Source organism: Filicampus tigris, chromosome 3, assembly GCF_054856515.1.
Source record: "Filicampus tigris isolate MCC_2025a chromosome 3, RoL_Ftig_1.0, whole genome shotgun sequence".
In the NCBI taxonomy this organism is placed as follows: domain Eukaryota; kingdom Metazoa; phylum Chordata; class Actinopteri; order Syngnathiformes; family Syngnathidae; genus Filicampus; species Filicampus tigris.
In genome coordinates this window covers 11,250,934-11,266,201 of record NC_141219.1, presented here as the reverse complement: position 1 = coordinate 11,266,201, position 15,268 = coordinate 11,250,934, and the positions used below count along the sequence as shown (strand labels likewise).

At 43.8% G+C, this 15,268-nt stretch overlaps 1 protein-coding gene across 5 annotated transcripts in view; it reads right to left on the bottom strand.

The window, feature by feature from the left end:
• znf536 (zinc finger protein 536) overlaps positions 1-15,268 on the bottom strand; it is a 240,464-nt gene that overhangs the window by 26,085 nt on the left and 199,111 nt on the right. Inside the window, exon 7 of one of the 5 annotated variants that reach the window (XM_086026488.1) lies at positions 617-734. The exons of the other annotated variants lie outside the window; for them this stretch is intronic. Within the exon in view, the coding sequence (XP_085882614.1) occupies positions 640-734 (95 nt within the window). The 3' untranslated portion in view covers positions 617-639. Of the gene's footprint in view, positions 1-616; positions 735-15,268 lie in introns of those variants that run through there. 5 annotated transcript variants of the gene reach the window in all.

The window sequence follows — 15,268 nt, the reverse complement described above, 5'->3', positions numbered from 1 at the left end:
GAAATACATTAAAAAAGGGACTTTATTGCTTTACTCATGCAGTAAAGTCAGTCAAACTTATTTGATGCTCGATCACAATCATTTTGAACTGACCCAAAGCTAATGTTGGGAGAAGTTAATGAACTATTATGCTTGTTTTATTTGTGTACTGGTCCGCATCATAATTGTAAGGATCCACTTCTTTTTTTTTTTTTTTTAAGTATTATGACATCATTACTTAAAGATTATGTTCAGAATCCTCATGATACAGCTAGCAGATGTCTGGGGACCACAGTTTGAGAGGCATGCACGATTTCAGATGACAAGGTGGAGGAATGGTCTAAACACGAGCGTGTGACACAGGACATCTCCGTCAAGTGATATCGGTGGTCGACAGATGTCTTTTGTCATGAGCCCAGTTAACCCGATCACCATGCAAGCGTCTTCCGCAGAAACACTTTTGCCTATAGTGGGCCTCAGTATTAACGCGTATCGCTTGACACACATATTGCGCGTGGCACATTACGGGGAGCCCCAGCTGGTGGCGGCCTGCTCTTAAGAGCCGCGTGATCCAGTTACGCTGCCTCTTTTACCGCAAACTTATTAAATGCGGGAAACCACATTATTTCTTTTTTTCCCAGAGTGTACGTGTAATTATTGTCACACACCTGTGACTCCCCGCAATCCACGGCAGCCATGATGAGGAGGGATGATGGGTGCGTGGGGATGGGGGGGGCTGATGATGATGAGGGGGGCTGTGGGAGGGAGGGGGGGATGTCATCGGGAGCAGCAGGAGTCCTCGTTTCAGGAACGAGAGAGGAAAACAAGTGCGCTTGTTAATCAGACGCTTTCTGTCACCGCCGACCTCATCATTCACGCCTACGTGATGACATCACATGCTAAGCCATTACCACCATTCATGCCATAATAAAGACCATCAACAACAAACATGTCGCTCACTGGAGATTCAACCTTACCATGACCAGGATGACTAAGAATCTACAAAGACATCAAGAAAAACAAAAGTGGCAAGCACATTGATAACAACTTTTAGAATCATGGTATTTCTTCTTTTGAGATGAACTTAGTCATAACGAGTAATAACATTTCTACAAGTATTAATACCTTTTAAAGATTTGTCAGGAAAAAATTCTTGAGGGAAGTGAAATACTCTGAGTGCGAGCGACGGAAATTTTCGTCAACTAAACTTTTTTGTGGGAATGGGATTGATCACTAAGATGAGAAAGTAAAAAAAAAACAACTATGGCCAGTAGATGGCAGTATTGGGTTTCTTTTGGAGGAAATCACCGCATAATCAACAGATTGCGGAAAGCCATGAACATGGCAGATCCCTGGAAATTCGATCATTACAAGCAGCTTCTGATTGATCAAAGTGTTTGCCACTTTAAATCTACAACAAAAAGTGTAACAAAAGAGAAAAAAAAAGACAGAGATTATTTAATTTTAGAAGTAGAAGTAATGATGTAATGTATCTTGCAAATACTTTATAAAGTTTAAGTTGGACAAGTTTATGTACTTCACATTCCAGCACAGTACTACATGTACGATACATACAGAGTATTTGTTATGGTCGGTAGTAGAAATTGTGTGTTGGGATCGTGCGGCATGTAAAAAAGTATAAAAGTTCATCTTGAGCCAATACAGTGAGTCAGCACCAGTGTATGCCTGTAAATAAGCTTGGTTTCTCCGCTTTTGGGTCAGAATGAGTTTATAACAATCAAATAAAGAAACAAGTGATTTTGCTTCCCCAAAATGTCATATAGTATAAATGAGCAGTAAAAATTACACTTTTCAATTTTTGGTTAAAAGTGTGTAAGGCTTGTGAGACATCTCTCTTCCATCCTTTTTTTGTCAATAGGGTGTTCAAAAAAGTTTCATCATTTTGGCTGCGGGGCCGGGCGACCTCACACAAACAACCAGAGGCCATCTTTGCACTGCGTCATCTTGTCAACACTGTTTACCTTTGACAAACTTGCCACTCTGTGTCTCCATCTTAGTTAGCGTAGTAAGATGACATCTGCGCTATCTTGCTATCAGGACAGATCGCCGGGCCCAAATGCTCTGAGTCAGCGAACGTCTCCGCGAGGACGGCGAGGCGAGGCGACGCGGGGTGGGATCGTCGTTTGGCATGTACAACATTTAGCGGATGTTCTTCGGCGTGCCGACACACTGCTCAAGGACATGTGGAGCGGTCGTGGGAAGAGATGAATCAAACGTAGGGCCCGTCTGTTTGCCACATACGCTGAAAAAAAGTGTCCTCTCTGGGTAATTTACAGTAGCCCAAACAGGAAGTCAATTCTTCATATGAACCCCTAACCTCGGAACCGGTTGCAATTTACAGAGTTCACAAGTGAAATCCATCTACGGTGGCTCCTGTTACGAGTTAACAGTTATATTGTGTTTGTGGGATAAGAATCAAGCAGCAAAATCCATCCGTTTTCATTTGTCGCAGGTTAACTAGAATCCCACTTTCGGCCTCAATTTACATCATTCTGTTGGTTCAGGACCGTGTAATTGTGATGTGTACTGACAATACAGTTGACTCTTATCCAGAACTTGAGAATTTACAGTCAAAACAGCATTAGACCTGGTTTGTACTTGGATGGGAGACTAGTTGGAAGAGCTGTGCAGGTTCAAACAGGAAGTGAATTCTGTTCCAACTGTGTAGGCACTTACATAGCCCAACCTCCCGAGTTTAAAGCAATCAGGTTGTAATCTCCACTGGAGCTGTGGATTTGAAGCCCACTTCTGACAACAAAGATTCCCACAAGTCCAAACGAGAAGTCACAAGTGCAGTGTGCATACATCGGCTGTTGTTATGAACCCGAATCCTACTGTTGTGTTGATTCAGTGAGACAGATCTTTAGAACTTTGAGACCAATGTTTATCTAAGTCCAAAAAGGAAATCATCTCCGTATGAACCCCTAACCTAAAAACTCCTAAACACAATGACTGTGGCAAGTGGGTTTAATAAATTCTCAGGGTGCAAATCCGGAGCCTTCTTGGGACATCAAAGATTCACAAGTGTGCTTCCATCAACACCGGCTCTTCCTAATCCTAACCCACGATGATCAAAGTGAAAAGTATTAAGATTTCTGTTCGAATCCTCCTGTCAGATTAGATCTCTTTGGTATATCATTAGATTTTCTCCTTGTTTCAACTTGGCCTTCCTATCAATCTGCACCTCTGGGCACTTCCTAGTTGAAACCAGTTACGACCATGGAGTCACATGGAGGAAGATGCCAACACATTGTTTGAGTTGTGCTGCGCTCCTATGTGGGCAGCATAAAAGTACGGATCATTTTGGAGAGGATAGACCTTCTTCCACATCTGGCAGAAAAAGGCTCCATGGTCATAAGTCGATCTTACTGGCATCCATTGAATAGTTCAACAGAAAATAACCAGCCTTCTGGTAGTTTCCATGCAATGGTTCTTGAGCAACTTTCACTACTTCTGACACCAAATTAGGCATTCCAACTACATAGGTACTTTGAGTCACACTTCTGATTCTGATTTACATTTGCTCATTGGTAGTGATCTGACCACTGCAATTAAAAATGATCAAGTTGCTGACATTTTGTGGCCATGGTGGAGGCCTTTTCTCTTCGGTCTGTGTCATTACAACATTGATAAAACACCACATCTAATGGTGGCTCAGTTGTTTTCTAAATCACAATCAAACTAGTCTTGTACTGAGGTTTCCAAAGTGTCCTTGAATGTGTCACTTTGCTTATGTGAAATGTCCAATAAGACTCAATGCAATCTTCCCTCAGGTGGATCCCTCAAAAAAAAAAAAAGAAAAAAAAAGAAAATAAGGGGAGAAAAAAAGGCAGCGATGCGAGCGAGTGAGCGAGAGCGCTGCCTTATTTTGTCTGTGATGTTTTAATAGAAAGCAGATGGCTTCAGACGCGTTGCCGCACGCCGCCGGTGATCTTTAATATTTTAGAGTGGTCTTTGCTGTAAATATGGCAGCAGCTGTTTCCCCGCACGGTGTAAATTTACAGCGTTTTTTTTTTTTTCTTTGACTCTGCATGAGTGGCAGCGATTGGATTTGGTGTAAATTACAAAAACGAATATGGGAAAGTGACGGGGGGAGGATGGGCGGGGGTGTGTGACTTCCCGCCACTCGCCCGCCTGCCGACTGTTCTCTTATTTTGGCGCGGCGTTGCGTGGAGGTGATATTCAAATGTAAAGTGATATTAAAGTAACGAGCTGATGGAGGCGCAGGAGATAAATGCAATTATTTGTGTGCGCGCCGAGGCCGCAGGTTGCCTTTTAATGTCAGCTGCCTGCCAGATGAAGGTGATTGGCATCAGTTTGTGTTTTGGCATTTAAAAGCGCCGTGCTCAAATACATTTGAAATGCAAATACAGCTGCCGGACGGAGCGAGAGCAAATTATTTATTCAGCTGTTTGTTTCATTAGGGTGCAAAGGCCCCCTTGAAACTGCTTCCTTTCTTTGTTATTATTCTTAGGCCAAATGAATCAAAGTTTTGACGGCTTGCCCATACTCAAAAAATATCCACATTGTGCAGGTATGTTGTTTATTGGCACTGACGCGCCACACAAAATATTTGGAAAATTCAGTCCCCAAAGAGAAAGTTACTTAGGAAAATTAAATTTCTATATCTATCATGGGAGGACCCACAAAAAAAGTCTCAAAAAACCATGCCCAAAAAGATACAGCAAGTCTGCCATGGTTCAATATGGACATTTTACTGGAAATTTGGCTATTTCAAGGGTATTAAGAGTTACTTCTTTGCTGTTGTTGTTGAAGCCAGTTTCACATCGTCAACAAATTTGGTAACCCTGACCATCGTGAGTAGACCCACAAAAAAGCCTCAAGATGCCATGCCTGGAAAGACACCGCAAGACTGACATTTACTTTTGAAGCAGGGATGTTAGGGTTAATTGTCAATTTCCAGGTGCACTTCAAACTTGTCTAAGAGATTTTTTCCGACCAAGAGACAGGCACATTCCGTCAACCTGACTGACCAGTCTCTCAGGCTGTCACTGACGGACGCCCGTTTTGCTGACGATTGACGGATGACGGGACACATTTAAAAATAGACGGACTGACAAATGATGGAAGTGAGTTTTTATCTGTCAGTGTAATCGTCAGTAACCGCATCTGTCAGTGACAGTCCGTCAGTCCGTCACTGGTGGACAAGTATTTTTCTGACGTTTTTTGGGGGGACCGACTGGCAGACAAACGAACTTCTGATAGACTTAATGATGGATTTAAATGACGGACTGACAATCACGATTCAGTTTGCCACAACAAATGACGTACTGACGAATGACAGACGGGTACCCTGGCCGCTGACGGACCACCAAAATTTAGGAAAATGCCCATCTCAGGAGACAGGCGCCTCCTACTGGCAAATATGTACATGCAATAACCCCCCTTCTGATGTGTCCTTCAAACTCTGTACACGCATTGAATTCTCCGTCTGGCGCACCTCCCAAATACTGCGTGTCCCACGGGCATGGGCGTGCGCTTGAAGCTTTAATTTATTCATCTGTTTGTCTCATTTTTATTTGGATTACAGCACGGCGTGAAACATGACAAAAAAACCTCCACTTTGTGCCTTTATTCTCCATCTCGGGCTCATTATGTGCGGCGTCTTTCATGTTAAGTCAACACCGTTCAAATCTGTCCCGTCCACTCGCAGCTAAGCACATAAAGACACACAACATGAATTTCCATATTCACGTGTTATGATTCTTATTAGGCTCAGTCACACGTTCTCTCTTTAAGCAAATACGCCAGCGCCAAGATTTGTTTATCCCACGTAAATATTTGCCCAGATCAAAAAAGGATCCCGTAAGTGAAGCCGATGTACAGTAGGGCAAAAGCCGATGATCACCATCACCTCGCACTTTTCACGAGTTTTGTTTTTTCCGCACTTCCGTAATCTGCTTGTTTCCCACCTCGCCGGGTTGTGTTCCATTTACAGCTCCTGCCCCCCTCGCCCTCAACCCCCCCCAACAAGAAAACATGGATGGAAAATATGATTTTCCCTCCCTCGCCTTCCCCCCGCTCACTCCATCTCTCTTACACTACAGTTATTTAAACGTCAATAGCCATTCATCTTCTTTAGAAGGCACTCTTTCTCATATTGATATTTGGATATGATCATTACTCTGCACACGCTAAAGCACACTTTGTAAAAGAAAAGAAAAGAAAAAAAAGTAGTGTCCATGTCCGATACTGCAACCTCGGCATTCCAACCCAATAACACTTTTTTTTGTGCTGCAAGAGGATCTATAGTCAGATATTTCATTTTGAAAATGCAAAAAAACAAGCAGACTCAGGCTACAAATAACCGCTTCTGCTAGCAATTTAATAAGTTAGTTAATCACTAATTCAACATCAAAAAAAGCCTCTGTGTGTCTGTCCATCCATCTATCTATCTACAGTATGTGTCTGTCTGTCTGTCCACCGGTCCCTCTATCAATCCATGATCCACCCATCTGCTTGTTTCATCCCTCTGTCCATCTACCATCTATTGTTTCTCCATCCATCCATCCATCCATCCATCCATCCATCCATCCATCCATCCATCCATCCATCCATCCACATTACTGTATTTCTATTTACTGTATTTGTTTCCCATTGGTCAATCATAACTAATAGCAGCAATACAAATTTGCAAAGCACTCCAATAATTGCTAGGTAGATCAAATGTTAAAATAATGGTTATTTTGATTAATATGACATGTATGTAGGTTGTAAAAAAATACAAGAAATAAAATATGGAACCTCTGACCTTCTTGGTGGAGGCTAAAACAATACGCCAAGTTTGAGTTCCTGCTGCACCACCTTTGCAAACTTCACACATCACACCTAACGACGCAAATAACAGAAAACAAGCCCTTTTCCTCTCTTAAAAAAAGAAGAAACACGTTCATTTAGCAGCCTGCAAGCAAGTCGGCTCTCTGCTGTTGAGTCTCCAGGTGAGCTGGCGGCACTTTGCAACAAACCTTCTGTCTAATAAACATGCCATTTTAATTCCTTTGTGTGTGTGTACGTGTGCGCGTGTGTGTGTGGGGGTGGGTGGGGGTGTGTGGGTGTGTGTGTGCGCTGAGTGATGGGCTGACGGTGTCTAACCTGACGTGCCCTCGTTAGAAAATGGTCTCCCGTGGTGTGATGGCCGGCGACTACCCACAGAGGAAACGCCACTGCGCCGAGATGCTAATGATAACATCAAAGCACGGCGAGATGGCGCAACTCACGATAACATAATTAAGTGGAATTGTTTTTTTTTGTTGTTGTTGACGCTTCTTTTCAAATGTACAAAACAAAACAAAACAATCAATGTGGCAAAACAATCAAGTGTTTGAAAATCACTTTAATTACTGTGGAACCGTCATGAGTGGGTTGCTTTTTTGGGTCCTTTTTCTTTTCTGAAAGCAAGCAAGCGGACAATGTGCAAGCAGAAGCGACTGTGGTGATGTCTGAGTGTAAAGTATTTTGTTCTGCTAAAGGTAATGGGACCAGCAAAAGTTACTCAAAGTGCTTTAACAGCGTCTCCTCATTCACCCACTGATGAACCAGCATCAGGAGTAACTGGCGAATTAGTATTGTGCTCAAGGACACTTTGGCAAGGTCACAAGGGCTTGGGATCAAACCCACAACCTCCAGGTAGGGAGACGACCACTCGACCACCTGCGGCGAGTACTTTCGTCCACGGAAATTAACTGACACATTTCAATCAGAAAAAAAATGATGATGTCCAATTATTTTCATCCACCAAAAGTAATCATTAAGCAAAAATGACTATAGTGGCGTCGAGTACATTTGTCTAGAGTTTGCAATCAGAACCCTCAACCTCAAAACTGTGGGGTGGATGTGCTCACCACTTATCCACCATTCCTTTTTTTTTTTTTTTTTTTTTTAAAAACAAATGTTATGATTTAAACATGATGTGGCCTTGCAGTACACTACGAGGAGATCTTGGACAAACACGAGGAAGGATGGGGGGGGGGGTGTGTGGAGGAGGCAGGGAGAAAGGAAGGGGAGGGGCCGAGGAGGAGGAGAAGAAAGGAGGGGGGCTGAGAAATAAAGCATCTCCCATCTGATGAGCAGCTTGTCCATAATACTCCTCGTGCATCTGCTGCCAAGTCTGCTGCCTGATACAGAAACAGCATGCACACGTTTCTGGACAACATTTGCTTCTTGTTCATGTGTTCACACGCACACATGCTCAAAAGTGACATTACATTACAGAGCTGGAAGTGAATAAAGACAGGGAGGGGAAGAGAGCGAGAGAGGAGGGGAAAATAGAAGGATGCGGCCAACAATTAGAGGACAGATGATGCGGCCATCTTGAGATCGTTTGTCATGTGTCGGTCCGTGTTGACCTTGCAACAAACGCCGCCCCGTGCGCTGATATCATCTTTTATGATGAAGGAGGAGGAGGACAAGGAAGAGGAGGAGAGTGTTGTTGTTTGTTTTTTTTTGTTTTTTTTTACGTGTGCCTTGCATTTGCGCGGCACCACTTTAAGAATCCCAAACACGGAATCGCGTCACAGAATTATGTGAATGTTCCATGATGAGTCCACTGGAGTGTAACATTGTCATATTTGTGTGCTTGATGCCAGATGAACGAATGAAGTGACACCAGGAGAAGCTTGGAGATGAGTGGAAGGTTGGAGGGTTGAACGATGGAGGACATGGTTAGGCCAAAAACAACGATGGAAGGTAGACAGATGGAGAAGAGAAGTGATAAGATTGGAGTACAATGAAAAGATGATAGAGGGATGGAAAAGATGTGTGACAAAAGTGGTAAGAAGTGAGAGAGTGATGGTGAGCAAGGTTGTGGAAGTGTGTGAAAGCAGAGAAATGAATGAAGGATGAAGGAAGGCTATTGATGTGACCGCAAAAGAAAGATGGAGAGACAGAAGATGGAGGGATGCATTATGGAGAAAGAAAATGGATTGATGACGATAAAGTGGTGAGAATGGCAGACGGAGTGTTGGAGGGTGGATGACAAGCAGCAATGGAGTGATGGATGGTAAAGTGATCGAAGGTGAAGTGGGTGATGATGGAGTGATGTCTGATGAAGTGAAAGAAGACTGAGAGGCAGATTATGGCTTGGCAGAAGATGGAGGGATGTAGTGAAGGATGACGAAGAGAAAGGACGGAGTGATGAAGTGATGACTGGTGGGAAAAATTATTCACAGAAAGTCATGAGTGATAAATTGAGAGAAGATTGAGAGATGGAGTGATGTGGTGAAGTGATAGAAAATAGTGAGAAGCAGTGATGTATGTAGAAAACAGGAGTGATGAAAGATGGCAGCCAATGAAGCAATAAAAGATGCAGTGATGGTGAAAAAAGATGAAGAGACAAAGTGATGGTCATAAAGCAATAGAAGATAAAGAAATGGAGAAATGGATGGAGTGAAGAAAGATGATAGTTGAGGAACTGATAGATAGGGATGGATGGCATGATGGAGTGATAAAATGATAAAGCGATGCCTGATGGAGTGATGCATTGATAGATTGCCAGAAGGTGTCATGCGTCCATCTTCTCTGCGGTGTTGTTTTATGATGCCATTGCTTTGCATCTTAGCATGGTTAGCTCGTTTATTAGCATGAGCCAAACCCCCCCAACAAACTCGAGTCGCCGTCGGCTGGCGTGAATTTAAAAAAAAAAGGATTTGACGGGGGCAACGCTTCCTTTTTGGGAATGAGCGGGGATGAGGTTTCACATTAAAGGAGATTTATCTTAAAGTATGCTGCTAATCCCCCGCTTTTAATCCTGACACCCTCCCTCCTCTTGCGGCGCGACGCAGCCAGAATCTCGCCGTCAATGGAGCCGGAACCTCAGCGCCATCCCTCCCTCCTCATAGCTCTTCTGGCCGAGACCTCGCTAGAAAACTAATAGAGGGATGTTCCGATTAGATGAGGATTCCCAACCCCACGAGAAAACTGTGAGATTCTGGATCCAGTGTTGCCGCCACTGATCTTCACCATCGCCACTCCCTCCATTCATGGCGTGACTCTATTTGAGTCAATTCTGTCCTGTCTGGAGTAAATCAAAGCTTGGATGGCACTAAACCTTTTGCTCTTCAACAAAACAGAAGTTATGGTGTTTGATCACCGTGTTGACTTGGGCCCCCTGATGTTTTATCCAAAGCCAGGAGTTTGAAATTTGGGTTTTAAAGTGGACAGTGATTGTAAATCGGACCAGCAAATTGGTGCTGTTGTTACATACAGCTTTTATTTATTTATTTATTTAATCTGAGGCATTTTGCTTTATTTAGAAACAGTAATCCAAGTCTTTGTAACATCTCGGCTGGATTACTGTAATGCATTAGTCAGCCAGTCTCCCGTTGGTCCAAAATGATGCTGCTTACCTCCTAACTGGAGCTCATAGGAGGGAGCACATAACTACAAAATGGCCTCCTTTCACTGGCTCCCTATACATTTAAGAGATCATTTTTAGACTAATTTGTTTTTAAATCTTTAAATGATCTCGCCCTACCTTATTCCCCTGAGCTTCTCCATCTCAACGCACCTCCCCGGTGCCTCAGGACAGAAGACCAGACACTAGTGGGGGTAATAACGACTAGTGATGGGTACCAAATACTTTTTTCAGTGGTTTTTTGGGTATGCACATATTTGAATCGATACTACCGAGCACTGATTCAAGTGAAATCAAATGTTTCAATTCCGAAGCGCGTCTTTCCAAGTAGTGACTGTGTGGCAGTAGATTTTCCATGGCGCACTTGAACACAGTATTGGACGCACACCAGCATCATGACATCACCCACTCGTGCAGGATTTCACACACGCTAAAAATACATTGAGATATATCCGCCGCCAAGTCAAACAAATGCAGTTTCTGAACTATATTGTAGTGATGGTGAATTCTCGCACTTCCTAGCATGGTTTGGTTGATCTGAGCACTGGCTGACGATGTCCCCAGGTCCTTGCAATTGGTGCAGTGCTGAAAGGGAGGTGCCATCTCTCATCCGTGCAGGGAACAACAGCCGCGTCACCCGCCTCTGCCCAGTGCCGACACAGAGAGGTCAGTCTTCCCCCACCGAATTGAATAATGGTGGAAGGTGCGCAGCTTTACCATTGTTACAAAATATATACATTGTGTTTTAGAACAATACTCACCAGTATTTCTAATTTCATATGGGTGAAATGGCCAAAATATAGCGAGCATTACATACTGCATCGGGTTGATTGAAATGATGAATTTTATCCCAACTATTCTTTTTGTTCTCATTCACGTCATTTTTTATTTTTTTTACATTTTCAAGCTGGGTTCGATCTCATCATGACGCGGCGTGCGGTGGGCCTTGCATTCTTGAAGAACAATTGCGCAAGGAACAAAGACAACGCTGATACAATTATTTATCTTTGTTAATTGTATTCCTGTTGAACTTGTATTGGTCATTGCAAAGAACTTTGCTTCACACTTTGCATTTTGAAACCATTTTTTGTTTGTATTATTTATACGTTAATTGTAAAACGTTACTGCCATTGGAGCCGGAACCTTGCCGTCCTTCCTCCCTCCGCTCACGTCATGGCACTCTTTAAATCAAGGCCTCACAATGAAACCTCTGCTACGTTCCAGTTTACCAGAGGAGTGCAAGATCTCAGCTTTGCTCCTACAGCCGAGGCATCGCAAGGAAACTTTTACTAACTGCGTGAGGTTCCAATTTGATCAGGATTCCCAACCCCTCAAGATAAGCACATTTGATGACGGCAACGGCGGCGGCACTGGAGCCGGATTCTCGCCGCCGTCCGCTGCAAGCTGCTCAGGCGAGGAAGCATATGGCCGTGCGACCACCGCGGCCCACTTCATGAATATTTGATTCTCAGTGAAAAAGGCGCACATTCATTCCAGAAACTCTTTCCGAGATGCCACGATGACAACGATCGGGACTCAAAGAGCCAGTTGGAGCAGGGAAAAAAGCGGAAAAAAACATTCTTCCGGTGGGAACAAAGGGGTGCAGTGTTGTGAGGACGCTTACTGTACCTCTCATAATTCCCATGAAATCACATCTCTCTTAAAACAGACGATTCATGTTACTGCGAATACGCTGCGGAGGTCCTTCCCATCCGGGAAACTCTAATCCCACTCGTAATGACCGGCAATCTGCTGGCCTTTTGTGCGCTTTCTAACGACGGCCACATTAATTTTTGCTAATGATGTAAAGCATCACAATGCGAGCTTTTGTGTGTGGAGGTCGTCTGGTGCTGACTGAAAACGAGGTTATATGTGATTATTAATCTGATTAAAGTGGATTGCCGGGGCCTGCCTGCTGTTTAACGAGGCTGCAGGCTTCAAAAAAATTAAGTCAAAAGCAGCCATTGTTTTAGCGCATCCATGATGTCATTTTTAAAGATGAATTTTTGCATCGTGTCCTTCCTGACGGATACGCTCGGTTCAGGTAACCTCGCTAATCCCGATTAAAAACGTCCCCAATTAAACTGCACATATGACAATCCATTTTAATATTAGTCTTAAATTCCAATTTAACCTGCAAGAGTTAATCGGGTGTGATGCAACACTAACCTTCAGTGTTCACTTGAGTGTACTTTGCTGTTCCACTTTGTTCCACGTTGCCGTGGTGGTGGCATGTAGGGATTGGCGATTATGGAAAAAAATAATAAGCACAATTATTTGGATTTATATTGAAATCCTGATTGATAAAAACAATTATTCATTGATTTCAAAACTTAGTATTGATTCAACTATCAAAATCGAAATACTCAAAAATACCATCTACTCAATATTGCCTTAATGTCTATTCATTCCTGGAAAGTGAACACTTTATTTTTGAATACTCTATTCTTTTTGTCAAGTAGAAAATGACCTTGTAAATATCATGTGAATTCAAACAGACTGCACATCACACATGCCGTGATATGCATGCAGTGAATCCACAACAGCTGTGGGAACGTGTACTTCAGTCGTGGAAATATGCTGCTTTGGTGACTTGTGGCACAGATAAACAAAAGTTGGCTGCATGTGATCACCTACCAAACTTCTCAAACAACAGAAATTCTTCCGAAGGTCGTGCGACCAATCATTATCCGGCAATCGTTTCCCCATAAAAAAAACGAGTGACGATGTTGAAATCGCATTAAGGGAAAAACAACAGGAATGGGGTATAATTGGCGCAGTATGGCTATCTTAAGAGAAAGCAGGCGGTAAAACAATGCAGTTGTTTGGGTTCTGTCGCTGGGATTTGCGGCACACTGGCGTTTACATTTTTTGTCAGTGCTAATGATATTATGAACGTCTTCGTCTGCATGTTCCCTATTCTTACTCTATTCCCTCCTGGTTTACACAATCCTTCTCCTTCCCCCCTTCCCAAACCTTCTGCGCTTCTCTGCAACTTTGTTTATTTGACTTATTTATTTGCACCTCGTCGGCGTCTGATGTCGAATTCAAATGTGCCGATTGAGCAAGTGGTCGGGATCACGCTCGACGAAGTTGACTTATTTGTCCTTAATTGCCACAGAACGCTTCAAAGGCGCTTGTGTGTATACCTGTGTATGTTTTTCTGTTTATATCGTCGTCGCCGCATGCCGCCATTGATGTGGAATAACACGGGAAATAAAAGTTGACATAGTTTCTTCGTTTTCACCCCCCACCTCCTGTTCCCTCTGCTGTGCACTGTGTAGTTTTTTATATATCTGCGCTTTTTTCCTTGAAGTGGCGTCGTCGGCGTCTCATTACGCGTAAGTGTCGTTATTACGCCCGACGCTCGGCGGCTGCCTCGCGAGCGTCGCTCCCCGGGAGCCGAGCCGGCTTTATGAGTACAACTCCTCGGGGGCGCCTTCCTCCTCACATCTTGGGGGCGCCTGGGGACGGGGAAGGCGGCATCCTTAAGAGGATGGCGTCAAAGTGAACAAAGTCTCCAGGAGTCGGCGAAGAAACGAAACAAACAGCAAACTAACGAGACGGCAAGAAGAGATCATGTCAGATATATCGGGTTGGAAGGCCAATTTATGAACCATTTCTTCATGTTTGGCAGCATCCGATGCCATACGCAGTGTTATTGTCTGTGTGTGGAAACGTATACATAAAAGATGTGCACATACACAATCTGATCTTCAGCTCCCGGGAAGCTCCCACGCTATCTCTTCCCGTCCCCCCTTGTGGAATAATGAATAGAAGAATTGTCACGGAACTTTGCTGTCCTCGCCGGTGTAACTGGATCCAGGCTTTCCAGGTAACACCATGTGGTCGGTGTCACCACAGAGCTTTTGAAATTGGGCCTTTGCGACTGTGAGATGACAGCAACAGGTACGCCGGAATGGCAAATAATCGGTGGAGGGAATCTCCAGTGTGACTGCACGGCTTTATGCTGATGTCAGGCCAGGCAGCAGATCACATCGCAGCCTCGAGACGGCTTAATCACACCCCCAACCTCCCTCCCTTTTTTCCCAACCCGCCCAGCAAAAAGCAGGCACAGAAGCAAAGTGTGGGAAGTTTCCTCTGGGAACAGACGTCTCGCCGAGCGGCGCTCCGAATCTGCGCCGCTCGGTTCTCCATACGGATGCCGGTCAAACGCCGGTGAAAGTTGTAATCAGGTTAAGATGTTTACGAGACCCTTTGCCAGCCCACAATTCAATTTGCAGCGAGTAAACCGTTTAAGACGGCGGTCTTCTCCGGCGGCGGACGCGACTTTGACATTTTCGCCGCTGTGGCGAGTCACCACTTTCATCTTGACGAGCATGTGAGGCCAGCGTTTGAGTCCAGGCAAAGTCTATCTGAACAGCAACAAATCTGGACGCTTGACTTAAGACTCATGCTTGTTTTCTCATCATAAACTTAATCGTCTTCTGACTCTTATTAATCTGTCGAGGTTTGGACTTTCTTTTGATCCTTCGAAGGGAAGGAACAGAAGTACATTTTGTGAGTATCAAACTACATAATATATACCAAGTTGAGACCAAAACAGCCTTTACTGCAACTACCCTTCAACCAGACCCCATTAGCCTTTAACTCCAAGCCCCAAGACAACAATTCCACTAAAACAATCAGTCGAGAGGTGCCAACTGCACTTTTAACTCTGAGCTAAGACTACAGCTAGCTTTTAACACCAATTACCCTTTGACTCAGAGACACACATTACCCTTTAAACTCCAAGCGTGGCGATACCGACTACCCTTTCACTTCAGGTTTGGATGTGAAATAAAACAGATAGTAGATGAAAATCACCTTTTAACTCAGACAAATCAGACAACTTCAAATAGCTTGAACTTTTAACAACCCTTTAACCCCACACTA